Consider the following 18,116-nt stretch of genomic DNA (forward strand, 5'->3'; position numbering starts at 1 on the left):
TTTTAAACAGACGCTCCGTTTATTGCAACGCAAGCGTAATGGCAAAAAATCTCCAATTCATTAAGTGTCTTGCAACATGAATATTGATATGAAACAATTGAGCTGGAATTGTGATGGCCATTGAGCTATCAATATGATGTTCAATTACCCTCCTGGGGGATTTAATGAACACATACGGCTTATATAGACACATTTGATTATGCACTGCAATGTGCAAAGCCATGTTTTGTTTTTTCTTCAATTTCTACTGTGGAAATAAATGTGGCAAATGTCTTCCATTCATTACATTACACTAAATATTTTTTCCTCTATGCAATAAAATAAGACGTTAATATTGGGGATTTTCATGTCACTTGTTTTTTTTGTTTTTTTGTTTTTTCTAAACCAATACCCCGAGTGTTTTTGACACATTATGTTGACCTGCCTCCCCGTGATAAAAAAAATAAAAAATAAAATATATATATATATATATATATATATATATATATATATATATATAAATAATAATAATAAAAGGCAATTTTAAAGAAAGACATATGGGTCATTGACGTATATGGATTTTACCAGACCCAGCACCGTTTCTTATAAAAAAAAATAAATAAATAAATAAATAAATTAATTAATAATAATAATAATAAAGGCAATTTTAAAGAAAAACATATGGATCATTGACGTATAAGGATTTTACCAGACCCAGCACAGTTTCTTATAAAAAAAAACAAAAACATAAAATATCCGTATGATCTTTATTTTCTGAAATTTTACTATTATCAATATCTACAATTTAAGACATTTATTATCCAAGTGTGGAACTGCCAGTGTTGATTAAACATTTTAAACTGGCAACTTCGTATTTGCGAGTAAGTTCAAAAGTAATTGAATACGTTCCAACATACTCACGAGTACGAACGTACTTGTAGGCTAAATGCTAACATTTTTAAAATGAACAAAAAATGTTTATTCATAACTTTTGTGATCTGTCTGCGATGCATGATTTAGGTTTGCCATTTTTTTCCCCCAAAATGCAGCGGGGTATTCACTTGCACATGTGCAAGTAATCACCGCGGCATTATGGGAAAAAATATGCTACGTTTGTAGCATTTAGCCTACAAGTACGTTGGAACATATTTGCTCGAACGTACTCGTTTGAACGATACCTTGAAATAAGGTATTTGGCTCAATATGATATCTGATATTTGCCCATGCCGAATTAACTCATTCACTCACAGGCTTTTTCACTGTTTTATCATTTTTTGACTGATTTTGCAATGCCCACAGGATATTGTGTTCTATTGCTATAAAAACATGGAACCTACCAAAAGAAAGACTAAAGTCTCTTCTTTCATCAGTAAAAAAAAAAAAAAAAAAGTATATTTGTATCAGTTTCCGTTTTGCAGCAATTAGCATTAGAATATAGGTACGTTTCATCATTATTCACAAATCTGTTGAGAACACTGGGGAAAAAAGAGCTTGTTGCAACATGGCCCGTGCTGCTCTCTTATACTCTGTTGCCACCTGCTGGCCGTTTTTTTGTAATAACTACCATTGCTTTAAGCGACCTTTTCAGGTCTGAAGCTGCATCAAAGCCTTCTGTATGCTCTAGCATTAAAAAAATAAAATAAAAACGTATAAATACGTTTTTGGGAGTGAATGAGTTAATATGATCATTTAGGCTTGTGTAGTTTTAGACATTTGTACTATTTTAGACCTAGATAAACATATTCCATACAGAATTCCATTAACTCAATTGGTACAGTATGTATTGTTCCACTATGTCGTTTTGTTTTTTTTTGTTGTTTTTTTTTTCTTCCCCAACTCATGCATCATCTGACTTTACTGCTATGGCTTTGATGTATTGCCACACTGAAGCTGCCAATCATCATAGCATAGCATAGCACTTTGGCCTCGATGTCGCTCAGTGTTGATGCATAGTGCAAATAACACCTAGCCAATGTCAATTTTTTTTTTTTTTAAATCCATCCATTTTTTTTTTTGCTGTCATGTAAAAATATTACTCACTTTAATATGACGCTAATAGTAATATGTAGCGCATTCCGTTCTGCAAGTAACTCAAGCCAGCGTTGCCTTTTGATGACTGTCTTCAAGCGAGCTATTTGGAAAATGCTCGCCTTTCTCAAATCTTGACTGCGGCCTTAAATTATCAAAGTGTTTTGCATGCCTTGAACTCCTCCAGACAAGAACACATCAGACTGGAGTCACTGAGCCAAGAAGGAAACGTTACACCATGACGCTCACCTGTTCCATAATCACGGTGACTTATCTCGTGAATAAATCGGGCCACCGAGGTCTGAACAACTCCACACAAAGTTCTCTCCATTGGCAAGACATCTACGTTCCTATGTCTTTCGATACCCCAAATTATTTCTTTTTTTTCACCTTCCTCCCTCTCATCCTCGGCTTCCCAACAGTGCTCGTTTTTATTTATGACACGATTGTGACACTTTTTGGATAAAGCCCCACATCCACGGTGATTGAATTGTGCTTGCGAGCAGCTTGGAAGCGCCGATCGTTCCCCTTTGCTTTCCCGTAAGTCATCGGATTGACGTCTGGAGATGCTCTGCCAACCAGCGGCTGACTCTCTTCCTTTTAAATCACTCACGCAGGCGCCTCCGAAAGGGCCACTAAAACGCAGCGCTGATGCCAATATGCCAGACCAATAGAAATACTGTAAAATTGAAGGATGAAAAGTGGACTGATGTTCTTCATGAGGATTTGGTTGGAAGTGGTATGCAAACTTTATTAACTCATTTGCTCCCAATAACGTGTAAATACTTTTTTTTTTAAATGTTCTAAGTGTCCCAAAGACGTATTTATACGTGTTTTGTTTTTTTGTTTTTTTTATGCTAGAGCATACAGAAGGCTTTGATGCAGCCTCAACTGCAAAGAACGGTTGCAGAAATGGTAGTTATTACACAAACAGCCAGCAGGTGGCAGCAGAGCAAAGGAGCTCAACAAGGGCCATGTAGAAAAAAAGCTCATTACTTGCAATTTTAAATAGATTTGTGAAAACTGATGAAACTTAGCTCTCTTCTAATGCTAAATGCTGCAAAACGGAAACAGAAACATTTTTTTTTTCTGATGAAAGAAGACACTTTAATCTTTCTTTTGATATGTTCCATGCTTTTATAGCAATAGAACACAATATTCTGTGGGCCTTTGCTAAAATCAGTCAAAATCCAGTAAAACAGCCGGGAGCGAACAGGATTGCTTCTGTGAAAATGGCGGCGAGTGAATGAGTTAAGGACGATGTTCAATACAGTGTCGGACAGCGTAATTACGGCAATGTTAATCGTTATCATTATCACTGCAATATATGACAATGCGACAATTCCGTCTACGTTAAGCGATCCTCCGCATCGCCATATTCTGCTGGCGAAAGCAGATTTGCAGCTGGCAAGCTGGAAGACTTTTTCTGTTGAGTAATGCTGCTGTTGCTTCAAGGGGGGTAGTTGCTTAACACGGCGTGCAGAATCTGGCACGCCGTCTTCCTTGGCCTACTAAACTCTGCTCAACACTATGCAAAAACTCCCCGATGGCTTGTAGAGAGGGGATGGGAAAAAAAAAAAAAAGGTGGAGAGAGACTCGGAAGAGAAATAAGGCAAGGGGGGGTGCAGGGAAGGAGAAATGGAGGACGGGCAGCCAGATGAGGATTGGAGTGGATTTAGAGCTAGATGAGAGCTGACTGAGGGGATTGGGAAGGTAAAGCGAGGGTGGTTGGAGGATGAATTTAGTTATGGAAGGTTAGACCGAGGCTAACGTAGGGCCAAAATGTCCATAGTACACTTGTATTCTGATTAAATACGGCTTGAACGAATAAGGGACTTTGTTTTGTTTCTTTTACGTCGTCATGCTCCTTTGGCTCAGTTGGCCAATGATTTAAAATACTTCCATCAAAAAAAAATAAAAAATAAAAAAATTGCACTTCTTTTGTGCCTAAACTAGTTGACTGAATCAACAGCGCCTCTGCTGGTAGCAGACAAGTAGAACGCTCCATTTTAGTTCAATTGTGGCATGATGTGATAAATGAATCAAATACCAGATGATCATATATATTTTAGAAATACTAAAATCTAATAAATCTAATAAAGTCTCTACTTACAAAATTTTCGACCTAAGAACTTTCTTCCAGAACCAATTAATTTCGTAAGTAGAGGTACCACTGCATTGCCTTTAACATAAAAAAAAAAACAAATCTCTATTGTGCATTTTTTCCAAGGTCATTGGCGAGATCCTTGCACTCATATTCTCTCGATGTTGCACTTCCTAATTAAAGGCAACACATTTAGCAGCATGCAATTGCCCTCGAGTGAAGATAAAATAGTCGCAGTAAAACCGTTTTTATGATACCCACATTTACAGTACGAACACTATTCGACACAATGGAATAATGATGTAGCAGGTTATGATAATGGTCCTGTGTGCCCCGTGATTAAGATTGTGCTAAAATAAGAGACGTTCACACCAGGGTGCTATTATACGCATCTTGCAGTGACTCTTTAATTTGGCTAATATACTGCGTGTGTCACTTTTTGGTGACCTCTTGAATGTCAGTGACTTGCACAAAAAGATGAACCCTATAAATGAAGAATTATATGCCGCATCGTGTTTGCAGGTAATGACATGCATTGATGCTACCAAAGGAAAATAAAAAAGTTGACCCTCAGTGCAAGTTGATTTGAAGATACTTGTACAATATATGCTCATAGTGTTTGAAAAAAATAAAACTCAAAATGAAAAATGTGTTGCGCAATCACTCATGTATATAAGCGTATATATTGTACGGACATGGTGACAAACGCACACTTTGAAGTTCAGGATGGGCGGTAACTCATGTACTCTTTGGTTGTCCCTTCCCAATTACGTCCTTATTTATGAATGTGAGCACTGCTGACCTTCTGGACGAGGAGGCATAAATTTGTTTGTCTGGCAAACAGTGTAACAAATAGCATTCTGCCACAGCTCCAACTTCCTCTTTAAATCAATCTGCGCCGTGTCCCTCTTGGCCCCCTTCCCGACAGCGCTTCACATTCCACCAATAACTCTCTTCACCTGGTCAGCTGCTGAGCGTGCCGGCCGTGCAGACAAAGATTAGAGCGCTTCATTTTCACATGAGTTTATGGAGTATGTCGATTTTCAGGTTAAGTTTATTTAGCGTAGCTTGTCGTAGTATAGAAATTATTCAGATCGTCGTTTTCACCGCTGTTGTCAATCACAGCCGGACCCCGCCCAACCGTCTGCCCCCATCGCAGGCCCAACAGTCCTCCAGCCAGTGTGGTTGGAGGCTGTTGAATTGCACTTTAAATGTCGGTCAAAAGTTTACTAAAAAAAAAATGCCATACATTCGAAATATTTTAACGTACGTCTCCTCTGTATGAGTTGAAAATAAAACAAACCTTTTTTTCGAATGCACGTCTTGGAAGCTGAAAACCGCATTGTTGGCATTGTCGTCATTCCTCCCGGCCGAATGGTTTAGGAGACAAAGGAAACGGTGAAATGCATCATCCCGCCCTTGAGTGGGCAGCGTTTTTTAATATAACATCGAATCACCATTTTAAATCAAGGTATAGTTCTCTCGGCGACCGCATTATTTCAAATGCATTCAACAGTCTGATAAGAGCCCGAGACGAGAGTTGTATCGAAAAATCAGTTATGGCTGAGATGATAATGGAACAGCCACTGAAAATGGGAATCGCAATAACTCATTCATTATTCAATTATAGTGCAGAGCAAAACTGTGCTCTTTTTTTTTTATTCAACCATTTTTAATGTGTAGATATGCTTATACCATATTTTTCACAAAGTTTACCCAATGTGAATTCAGTCATCAGTAGGGGTGTAACGATAAGGGCAATATCGTGATATTTAAACTGCCACGATATTGTCCTCGTCATGTTCACAATATTTAAAAGGAACACATCGGTTAAACAAAAAGTCAGGTTGATTTCCATTTGTGAAGTTCTAGCACCCTCTATTGGCTAGTTTATTAGTGCAATTTAATTTTCGTTAGGCATGTTTCGGCCTTCTATGTTTAAAATCTATGCTAATGGTCAGATGAAGGGAAACCTAATTTGCTTGTGAAGCGATCAATGTCTTCAATATTGTGCTTCAATATTATTATCCCTTTGACTGCCGAAAACGTTCAATCACGATCAGTAAAATCACAACGTATGCCGCCATAAGCTTTAAATGACGTCAACTAAGTTTTATTTTTTGAATTTATTTTTTTTCCCTCAGTGCAACGTCTAAGTGCAGCGCTGCCTGGTCAATGGGTTGTGGAATCAAAAACAGTAACTATGGCCAGCAGATGGAAGCATTGTATCTCTTTTCGTGAACGATCAAAGCCTTTGTCATATCAGGGTTTTTTTTTTTTTTTTTTTTTTTACAATATTGTGACCTTTTTTAAATATCGCTAACCCCACCACAATGTCGTGCTAATTATTGTATCGTGGCCTTCATATCGTGATGTTTGGATATCGTTACATCCCTAGTCATCAGGAAGTTACAAAAAAAAAAAGGCGGATCAGTAACACCATGATGCTATGAAATCTGCGATTTCTCAGTGGGGTGTCTGTTGAGCCCCACATTTAGAACATGCACTCTACAAAGTAAATAGTCTGTCCTGCCATTATCTCACTCCATCTATCCCTCGCTCTCCACTCGCACACGGGCGAGCACGCAAACCCGACCAGCTGGCTGTAATGATGACAAATCAACCCAAATATTTACATCCGTCGAGTTTCAATTTGGCTCTGCCCCGCAGCTCAGGCTGAACGCTGTTTTTTGTTTTTTTAATTCCGTATGGCTGCCACGGCCTTTAGCCAAACGGTTCGAATCACTCCCCCCACAAGTACACTTCAGCTTCTTTTATGTCACCTAAACACCGGCTGACCGCTTGTTAATGACCGCCGATAACCCGTGTTTACGGCTATCAAAGGTCTGGGATAAACATGGCTGCTCGTGTGCTTATATGGAGTTTTATTCAGCAACCATTTTGTTTGGAGGTTCGTGTTGGTCACAGATGTTGCTCTGTTTTGAGGAAGCACGTTAGGATAGGATGCATTAAGGACCTTTATTAAATCTATATATTACAGATGGTATTCAAATATATTAGGGGTGTCACAATTTAAAGTTCCTTTAATGCAGTGCTTCTCAAATTTTTTCTGTCATTCCCCCCGCCCCCACTAAGAAGAAAACATCTTGCGCCCCCCCCTCCCCAGCGACTATAAATAGTATCATTTGTCTATAAAATTGTTATAAGCACACCTCTGTATAACACTGTATCCGTATTAACATATAAGAGAATAAAACAAGAAATAAATATGGACCAACTTACAACAGAGAATAGCTTTATTAACTGTAACAGAAAAGATTTCAAGTGCATCTGAAATTCAAAAATAAAATTAAATCCTTAATTAAACTATCAACATTTTTTTTGACTGACCATGTCAAACCATATGATACGGAAAAATAAAATTACATAAAATCAATAAATAATAATGCATTCAAACTGATCACTAACATTAACTCAGGAGCACAATATTAAAAAAATATATATAAAATAATTTGTGCTGATTTTTTTTTTTTTTTTTTTTTTTTTTTGGTGCGCCTTAGTGCGGAAAATGTGGTATTTTCCAATGTAAACAAAATATTGTGTATGACTACGTAAATATGGTGGATACCATGTATGAACGATTAGATTCCATTATTTCTACCTTATTCCGTTATTTCATAATCACCATTTGAAAATAGCACCAAGCGAAAATGGGGGGGAGATAGTTAACGTCAATTGACGTTATCGGCGCTACTCGTCGGGTGTTTCCTCAACGTCAATTGACGTCTTTGGCGTGAAAAGAGTTTTTTTAATATTTGTGACTCCCATTGTGCTTTTCTTGACTTTGAGAAACAGTTGCCAATTATTTCAGATCTTTTCCCTTCACCGTTTTCCATCAATATGTTCAATATTGCGTTACCATTCATCACTCTGACCATGACGTTAGCTAACATGAATTGCATCCTACCCGTGTCCCCTTCGGAGAGAACTGGTTTCTATTCCAATTCTGTGGCTTCGTATCCAGGTACATGGCATGGAATATAACACGTTGTTCTTATCTACCCGAAAGCTAGAGCAACGAGAGAAAAAGAAAAGAACAGTAGAACAAAAAAAAAATGTGGGTTTTGAGTTTGTACGTATCAGCACTTTTATAATTGGCCTCATGAACTATTGTCCAGTGTTTTGTTGGCCTACCGGTGCCTCAAACCCATTTATGTAATATGTGTGTTTTTTTGTTTTGCTAAAAGAAGACGACACGGCTACATTTTTGAAATCCCTACCCACCTTTCCCTCTCATTCCGTTGTTCATTTTGGTCTCAGCTTGTTTACTCGCACCTTCAGCTGCATGCTTCCTACTTACTTCATCGTTTGATCCTCATTTTTTTTTCTTTTCTCCATGCTCTGAGCTCTCTCCGCGTCTTCTTCCCCGATAGAGAACATTTGGCCGTCGAAGCCAAAGCGTAGCGTTCCCCAGCGACTCCGGAATGATTTTACCATTCGCGCCTCCGGCGACGGCTTTACCTCAACAATCGCATAAAAAAAAAAAAAAAACGTAGACAAAGGGATAAGACAATAGTGCCGGTTTTGCCCGTCTTTCGCCGCCCCTCCCCTCTTGTCTTACGCTTTTTGAGATGCAGCTGGGATTGTAAGAACACGTGTTTAAGGGCTAAAGGTTTGCAAGCAGCTACCCGGGATGGATGTGTGGGGGGGATTTGTGTTATTCCTGCGTTTCCAAGCTGCTGTGAACGCAGCGGAGCGCAGTGCGAGCTGTTAGTTCTGGCAGTTTGGAAGGGATGCCTCTGGGAATATGCTCGTCTTTTAAGAGTCTTTGCACAGACTTTGCCAGAATGAATTAATTTAGCATGAGCGGAGAGGCATTGCTGCCATTTAAGGATGCTGCCTGTCAGATTTTACGACAGATTTCTCTCGTACGTGCGAACGAGTAGTAAGACGAGCACAAAATGAGACATTTTTACTCTACAGTCTGCAGCAAATATGTAACAAATAGTCATGTATTCTATTCGTGTTCTACATGTGGTCGAGTCGGGTCAGTTTTGGGCTATTGACCGCGCGGACCTGCGTGACCTGATGCTAGTGCTGTGCGAGGTTCTCGCAAGGCTTTCTCCGGCCACCTATAAATCACGGCCAATTACGAGGCTGATGCTCAGTCGGCTCTCCCCGAGCTATAACTGCACAGGGAGGAAAGGAGAAATGGAAGCGAGATCTCATCTTTTACACCAGGCACTGCAATGACCAGTCTTATTTCCACATTTGATTGTCTCACGTGAGCTCAGTATTGTTCCATTCGGTAGTCTTAACGATTCAGCATACCATTGCTCTTTTTTTTTATATGCGTGTTTCTGCTCATTAACTCATTTACTCCCTATAACGTATAAATACGTTTTTTTTAATGTTCTAAGTGTCCCAAAGACGTATTTATACGTTTTTTTTGTTTTTTGTTTTTTGTTTTTTTTTATGCTCGAGCATACAGAAGGCTTTGATGCAGCCTCTCAACTGCAAAGAACGGTTGCAGAAATGGTGAAATGGTAGTTATTACACAAACGGCCAGCAGGTGGCAGCAGAGCAACGATCAACCAGAGCCATGTAAAAAAAAAAAAAAAAACGGAAAATTGATGAAACTTAGCTCTCTTCTAATGCTAATTGCTGCAAAACGGAAACGGATAGAAACATACTTTTTTTTCCTGATGAAAGAAGAGACTTTAATCATCCTTTTGATAGGTTCCATGTTTTTATAGCAATAGAACACAATATTCTGTGGGCCTTGCAAAATCAGTCAAAATTCAGTAAAAGAGCCGGGAGCGAAATGTGAAAATGGCGGCGAGTGAATGAGTTAATATGCATTATAATATGCATCTTCTTTTTTTTTTTTAACCATCATTCTTAATGGCTTCCAATCTTAAACCAGTAGGAATGATTGAATTAAAGCCTCACATGTAAGAACGACGTCGAATTAATACATGACTTTAATAATGGCAATTTCTGCAAGAGATGAGATGGATTGGGAGACGACAGAAATCGGGGATTTTGAGAGAGAGTGAACTAGCAAAGTGTGCGGCGAATTGCTAGTTATGACACTTGAAAACTCTCCAGGAGGTAAATGAGGAAAAAGCTCCATTCTCTCTTCTCCCTACCCGGCTGTGACATGCTGCGACAGAGGCTTACTGGGGGATCCAATTTGCCGCACTGGATTTCAGACGAGCGCAATGCTTTTACACAGCCCTAATTTAAGCGAGCGAAGCAATGCAGGGGAGGTTCGGCGCTTTTGTGTCACATCCTCACAAATATTTATGAGAGCGTTAAGTGACGATGATAAATCTAGCGGATGCTATGTTATTGGCTAAGTTGTATATTCACATGAGCGCTCGAAAAAAAGAGAATTGTTGGACCAAATTTTATTTTTATTGATTGATTTTTATTTATTGACCAACTTTAAAAAAAAAAAAAAAAAAAAAAAGCTTCTATTGGTAACACACGATTAAATTAAGTTAATCCAAAGTGAATATATTAAGTTTATTAGTTCAAGTTTAAGCGTAATATATTCACTTAAATTAAGTTAATCCAAAATTAAGACAAAGGGAATGTATTAGGATTAATATATTCACTTTGGATTAACTTCATTTGATCGCGTTTTACCAATTAACGCATTTTTTTTTAGCACTGTATTAAAAAAAAAAAAAAAATGTTGAGTTTATATACTGCCGAGGTTTTGAAAATATGCAAAGAAACAACTAAAGGTGGCGGTGAATAAAGATAATTCAATTTTAGAAGCAAAACTAGTTTCTTCCACTTTTTCGTCTGATTTATGAAAATATCAAATTAATGATCCTCTGGTGACTGTTTTTCTTCCTACAATTTGCTCTTGTTTGGGTTCTGTATAGCGATAGTGATCATTCAATTCCAACTCTGAACTCTTTAGAATTTTTTATAAATATGTTTATTGAAAACTTTTATAAATATTGGAATTTATTTATATTTATTTGTTTATTTATTTATTTCATTAATTAGATTTTTATTTTAGTCTATATATATATATATATATATATATATATATATATATATATATATATATATATATATATATATATATATATTATAATTTTATTATTTTTGTATTTTTTTTTTATTTTTTTTATACAGTACATAGTTTTACAAATTTTCAAACCATCTGGGGGGGGAAAAAAAAAAGGTGGGAAGAGTTCCCAGGGTCAGCAGCAGCTCTTCCTTGACGTTAACACCGTTTTAAATTGATCTTTTATCAGTCATTTAATTTGGTATATCCTCTAGAAAAAAAAAAAAAAAAAATCCTTTTGCTGCCCTAATCACCTTTCACAGAAATCTGTTATGTTACAGTTGATCAAATTAACTAGAAAATGTAAACACTATACAATTGCTTCCTTCATTGATTTTTAGCATGTTTAATAAATTAAAGCATTTTAAAGTGGTCCCTCAAGCATTAAAAAAAAAAAAAAAAAAAGTTTGGACACCCCTGACCTCAATCTTGTGAGATATGAATTCAGAATAAGATAAAAAAAAAAAAAAAAAAAAAAATGTCTATGGATTAAGCATCCAACATTTGACTTGAAGCAGCCTTGGAGTCAAGAAAATGACTTGTAGCTGCTTTTGCCAACCTCTTAACCTGTTTATACTCTTCCTGCACTAACACAAGGTCTTACCACAAAATCCATTTTCATGCTAAAATATGTAAGAAACGGCAAAGCAAAAGGGAACATTGCGGTTCTTTATGTATGCATGTCGCACCTACGTGCATTCCTAATCTGAGGGGGACCCCCCCCCCACCCCCTTTAACCTTTGATAACCTTGCTCTTTCGCCTTGCACCCAGCAAAATAAGTAATGGGCTGGACTTGAACCTCGCTGCCTCATTGTGTACGATTTCAGCTTCTGAACTTAAAAAAAAGAAAAGAAAATGAAAGCAAATCGATAGGGCGGGGGACACATGAATTCCAAAGCCCAGGATGTAAGCCAAGACTGGAGCCTGGGGAGGAAGAGGAGGAGGAGGAGGAGGAGGAGCAAGAGGAGGGCCCAGCGTATTAGTGGGGGCTAAAACAAAGAAAGCGTGAGAAGGAAGGCAAAAGCTTTCGATTAACCTTCAGCACCGACGGCGACTTTGTGCGCTCTTTTTGCGCGCTATTATGTTTGCGTCACGCATCAAAGCCGGATAATATCGCGAGCGGAATAGAAGCTACAGCGGACAAGCGTTTTGCCAGCGCAAGGTGACGAGCGGCAGTGCGACGCATAGCTACGCTTTATGCACGCTAACGTGATGACATGCACCTTTAGGCCCCTTTTACACTGCCTGTAAAACCCAGCACTTTTACGCACTTTTTTTTTTTTTTTTTTTTTCCCAGGTTGACGTTTTGTATATCTCACTTTGCTGAGTTTTGTGTAAAAGACAAAGGCGGATAAATTGTCTGTACCTGTACTATGATTCTCAAATTTGCCACCAAAGTGATTACAACCCGTTTTTATTTTTTGTTTTTATTATTATTATTATTATTATTAATTCAATCTCTGATGTAATAACCTTATTTATTGATTGATTGAATTATTTATTATTATTATTATTATTACTATTATTAATTCAATCTCTGATGTAATAACCTTTATTTATTGATAGATTGAATTATTTTTTATTCTATTATCTGTTCTCATTGCTGCTGGACATGTAAATTTCCCAGAGGGAGCCATTCCAAAGGGGATCAATAAAGTCAAGTCTAAGTCTATATCAAATATATCAAACATATGCTCCGCGGGCCGAATCGGGCCCGCAAAGGGGTTTAATCCGGTCCATGATATTATTTTGTAAAGTTCAAAATAAATAAATAAATAAAAATAGTAGTCGGACCAATTAATCAGTTCCAAAAAGTGCTTTACCAGTCCCAATCTACACTTCCTGATTCTCTTCTTCTACAACAAGATACTTCCGTGATACTGGCTGATCTTCTACTTGCTGCCACCTGGTGGCCGGTCCTTTTAAATAACATCGCAGTCAAGCCTAAATCCTTCCGACCCTTCCTGTACATATTGATATGAATACGTCATATGTATTGAGACTTAACTGTATATATTTATATTCATACGGGATATGTTTGTTAAATAAATACAATAATTTAATGCAGATAAGTGAAGTATTGAACCCAAATTTTAAGCGTCTACGCTTAGAGACACTGGTTTTTAACTCATTCACTCGCCGCCATTTTCACATTTCGCAATCCCGTTCGCTCCCGGCTGTTTTACTGGATTTTGCAAGGCCCACAGAATATTGTGTTCTATTGCTAATTGAATACAATATTCTGTGGGCCTTGCAAAATCAGTCAAAATCCAGTAAAACAGCCCGGGAGCGAACGGGATTGCGAAAAGTGAAAATGGCGGCGAGTGAATGAGTTTTAAAATCTGACATGAAATTCTGACTTTATTCTCCGGTTTCTGACTTTGTGAGTTCCGCCCACAATTCGTAGCTCTACGTCACAAAAAGTCAGAATTTATATTTTGGACAATCTGTGATGTAATAAGTGAGATTTTGAGATTTTCAAGACATGCACAAGACGTTATTGGCATAATACCAAAAAGTGCAGTTTAGGGGTTCTTCTAATAACTTTGACAAATCAACAAAATTACTTTTCTTAATAGTGAGTGAACAGTTATTGGTTTTGAATAATGTTTTCAGTATTTTTATTTATTTACAACATTCATGAAAGTTATTAGGTTTGTATGCGAGTACATTTTTTGATAACTGACTGGCTACTTTTGACAAATTATTAAAATAAATAAGCGTTAGTACCGTAATGGCTTCAAGACTGATCCCTGAGGAACCCCACATTTTGCCATATTTTCTTTTTCAATATAAATCAAAGAATAAGAATGGAATGTCGGCTCCGGCAACTGGCAAAGTATCAAAAAATAAAAATTTTGGATATTCTATTATCAAACACGTGTTTTGGAATGTGGGTGAAAAATTGCAAAAACGGAAACAATGTGTGAGGATGCATTTCTTTCTTTATGCGATGATACTGTTTCAAAACGTTTTTTTTTTCCCTCCATCATATTCATGAACACGATTATCTAAAAAGTATCTTTTTCTCCCCAGCAGCCCTATGCTCCACCCCCTCATCCCATGGCTCCTCCCAGCCCCAGCACCAACAGCTGCAGCCAGGGAGCGGCGGAGCAGCTGAGTAAGACCAACCTGTACATCCGAGGCCTCCCACCCGGGACCACCGACCAGGACCTCATCAAGCTCTGTCAACCGTAAGTCCTGGGAATCAATTTCCATTTCTTTACATCCGAACTTCACAATGACGCCTTTCTTGCTGCTGTGAATATATCGTACCGTTGCATTCAATACAGTTCACATGTACCTGGGCCCAGTGCATTTTAATCAGATAGAAACACAATCAAATCAATGCTCACCTTTTGCTACGGAATACTTTTTATTAGTCACCCTGTTTATCATCGCGTTTGACATTTGCAGCTATTTAAGAGCGCGCTGCATAATACGCAGAGCCGCTTCCGTAATTCGGCTCATTTTTATTCAACTGCAGGAGATCGAGATCTTAAATGAATTCACGTTACATTATGTAAGTGTAGCCCATGCAGTGAGTGTGTTGATGGAAATAATTATTACATTTTTGCATGACTTGGTCGGAGACGGATGCGTAAAATTTTCAGCGTGCCGCCATCGTTTGTACTCATACTTTGCGTTCCTGTGGTCTTCTTTTGCAGCCTAATATTGCATGTTTGCCTTGTCAGGTGTATTTGCTTTTTGGTGCTGAGCATGTTGTGTATAGAAAAGCAGAAAAAAAACACACACAAAAAAATTAAAGCACTCTGTGGGACCTAAATGGATTTCAAGCTGGGTAATGAAGCGAAAATGAAATGCACCGTAGCTGTGGTTTTATGAAGCAACGGGAAGAAGCGTAGTTGGATGATAGCAGAGTCAAGATCAAAATCCAAGCAATACCAGTGACACAGTTACTTTTATTTGATATATCATCACAAAAAAAAAAGTTTTAATTATCATTTATAAGCTACTATCTGTAAGTGGTATGTTGATGGAGTTATTCCTGGAATGCTTAACAGTTTATGGGGAAAATGCATACCTAAACTTGGTCTTGAAACATTGTAACCCAAAGACGTGTAAATACGTTTTAGTTGTGCTTTGTCCTTCACTCCCAAAAACGTATTTATACGTTTTGTTTTGTTTTTTCTTTTTTTTTTTTTAATGCAAGCGTACACAGAAGGCTTTGAGGTAGTTTCTGACATGAAGAGGTGGCTTAAAGCAATGGTAGTTATTACAAAAAACAACCAGCAGGTGGCAGCAGTATATAAGAGATCAGCCAGGGTGATGTTGCAACAAACTGCAACACACGGAAATGCTGAATTGAATTGACTTTTGTCATTGGCAATATGACATGACTCCCTCTTGTGATTGCCTCCAAATCAGCCCTGAGATCATTCAATGTAATAAATGTAAATGCAACAAAAAAAGTAGCTTTTATGAAACCCTGATCATTAAATATTATTGCTTACAATTAGGGATGTTCGATACCACTTTTTTTTCAGACCGATACCGATACTCAGACCCTCAGTACTCACCGATACCAACTGCCGATACCAGTAGTACATTTTGACAAATAATTAAAAAAAAAAAAATCACTAAAAGATATTTTTAAACAAATATATTTCCTTTAATTTTGACACAAAAAAAAACAGCATAGTCACTCTTCAATAGTCTTAACGCTCAAAATAAAACACAAAAATGCTCTTTTAGTTTAAGATTGACAATTTTGAAGTATTTCCAAAGCGGTGAAGTGTTGGTGAAAAACTGCTGCAAATTAGCGCCACTTACAGGCTAGGAGGACTCACTTCACGTCTCCGGTCGCTTGTACTCGTCTGCGTCACGAGTACTCGAGTACTTGAAAAAAGGCTGGTATCGGACCGATACCGATACCTGGTATCAATACAATAAATTTTTTTTGTCATACAGATATGAACTAAATACCACGATCACATGATCTTTTTGTCTTTGCCCCCTACCGTTGTCTTCATGGTAGAAAGCAATTGCCGTTTACATCACAGGACGTAATTAAGCTCTCAAAATGCCAATTTGATCAAACTAAAACGCAATTACCGACCGACACAATTGCGAAAGGTCGCGCACACAATACAGAATGACATACGAAAGGTCACGTTCAATCCTGCGTGCACCCAATTACGCCGCGATCAACTGTTTTGTCGTGAATTTTACAGAGCCGCAAAGGTACTCTTACAGTTGTGCAAAATGTTCTCGATAGAGAAACCGCACGGGCCTGCCTGCGCAGAGCTCAATAAGGCCTAATAAATCCTAGATTGGACCACCTCCCCGAGGAATCGTAGACCGAGACCTCATCAAGCTCAAACACACAGTCGGAGTGGTATTGGCGCTCTATGAAATTCTCTTTCTTTCACATACAGAGACATAAAAGTGAACACGCATACACTAGATGCTTTCTTCAGCTCTATTAGGCCTGTTCACATACAAAAAAAAAAAAAAAAAAAAAGAGTCAAGCTCATTAATGGGAGACCAGAGTCCAGTTATGTAATCGTTTCTTGGATATATTTTCAGTAAGGTCCGAGTTCATGCGGCCAAGGATTTAACAATTATTTTGAGACGGGAACGCGTTGTCCAGTCCGTTTGGTAATTCTCCCAGCAAACATGTTCGACGTCGAACAATTGATTAATTTTTTTCATACAGACCCATACAAATTCCTTTTAGCGGGAGACGCCCAAAAGTGTTTGAAAACCGTACAAAAAGTAAATCCTATGAATAACACACAAAAAAGCCAGAGAAAAATCACATTTGTGGAGGTAATTTTTGAAATGCTCACGGACTGTAATCTGGCCTGACATGAGCTCTGTATATTTTTCAAGAACATATTTATCAGAGGTGGGTCATCTGTGTCACGTGCTGGAGGTTGGCTCCCAAAGCGCAGACGCGAATAAGGTTTTAAATCTTTATTTACACAACTTTGACTAAACGAAAAACAACCAGAAGGCATCGAGAATCACGAGACGCCAACCCCTCTTGGGCTGTGGAGATGCACAGAGGAACAGAGGCAATAATCCGACAAAAACACACACGCCTCAGTGAATCGATATGATTGGTTGTGGCTAGACTTGTGGGTAACAGTACTGACATGGAATCATCTGGTTGGCTGTTGACCCAGTAAAGAGATTAAAGATTCTTGACATCACATAGCTCCTGACATCACATAGCATCACGTAGCCTAAAACCAGTTGAAACTAGATGCTAGTTACATCAGTTCAAAACGGACACTTGACCTATTATTATTATTATTATTATTGTTGTTGTTGTTATTATTATGCACATTTATTTGCACATAAACATTTATGATTAGTTTTCTGTTAAATATTGGTGGAATTATAATTTAATTCATTCATTTAATTAATTAAATTAAGTCAAATAAAATAAATATTATTATTATTATTAATTATTATTATTATTTATTATTTATGATTAAAATAACTGTGACAGAGTGACCGACTGGCTGACGGTCCAAAAATAGAAGTGACAAACTGTAATTTATCAATGATGGAAGCGCATTTTGTAACGTGCGAGTACAGCCATGGACGGCGCTGCATGTAACTTTCTTTATTAAAATGCCCAAAAAAAAAAAAAAAAAAAAAAAAAAAGACGTTTCTTGGCACTACCATGCATTACGTACATTCATTGAAGGTGCGCCTTATAGTCGTGAAAATACGGTACAAAAGTCTTGAACTGTGAGGGCAAAGCGTGCATCTGTTCATGCAAACCACATCGGTGATGTTTACGTTGGTGGAAATTTGCATGCATGCACATAATTGACATGGATCCGTCTTGCTGCCTTCCAATCGACCCCTCATCTTTTCTCACCCCCCATCCTTTTCTGTCTATCTGCATTTTTCTATCAAAGTGCCCCCGAGGTTGCCCGAGGTGTGCTGCGCCAGTAAAAAAAAAAAAAAAAAAA

The 18,116-nt window shown here is 37.9% G+C and overlaps 1 protein-coding gene across 12 annotated transcripts in view; it reads left to right on the forward strand.

Annotated features, from left to right (window-relative positions):
- rbms3 (RNA binding motif, single stranded interacting protein) overlaps positions 1-18,116 on the forward strand; it is a 268,599-nt gene that overhangs the window by 71,706 nt on the left and 178,777 nt on the right. For 10 of the 12 annotated variants that reach the window (XR_013280185.1, XR_013280184.1, XM_077507158.1 and 7 more), the window contains one exon: positions 14,200-14,357. Coding sequence is in view for 10 of the 12 variants with exons in the window: in XM_077507163.1 (XP_077363289.1) it covers positions 14,200-14,357 (158 nt within the window). In the remaining 2 variants the exon portion in view is untranslated. The remainder of the gene's footprint in view (positions 1-14,199; positions 14,358-18,116) is intronic. The other 2 variants (XM_077507157.1, XM_077507155.1) reach the window with 1 other exon arrangement.

Source organism: Festucalex cinctus, chromosome 19 (genome assembly GCF_051991245.1).
Source record: "Festucalex cinctus isolate MCC-2025b chromosome 19, RoL_Fcin_1.0, whole genome shotgun sequence".
Taxonomy (NCBI): domain Eukaryota; kingdom Metazoa; phylum Chordata; class Actinopteri; order Syngnathiformes; family Syngnathidae; genus Festucalex; species Festucalex cinctus.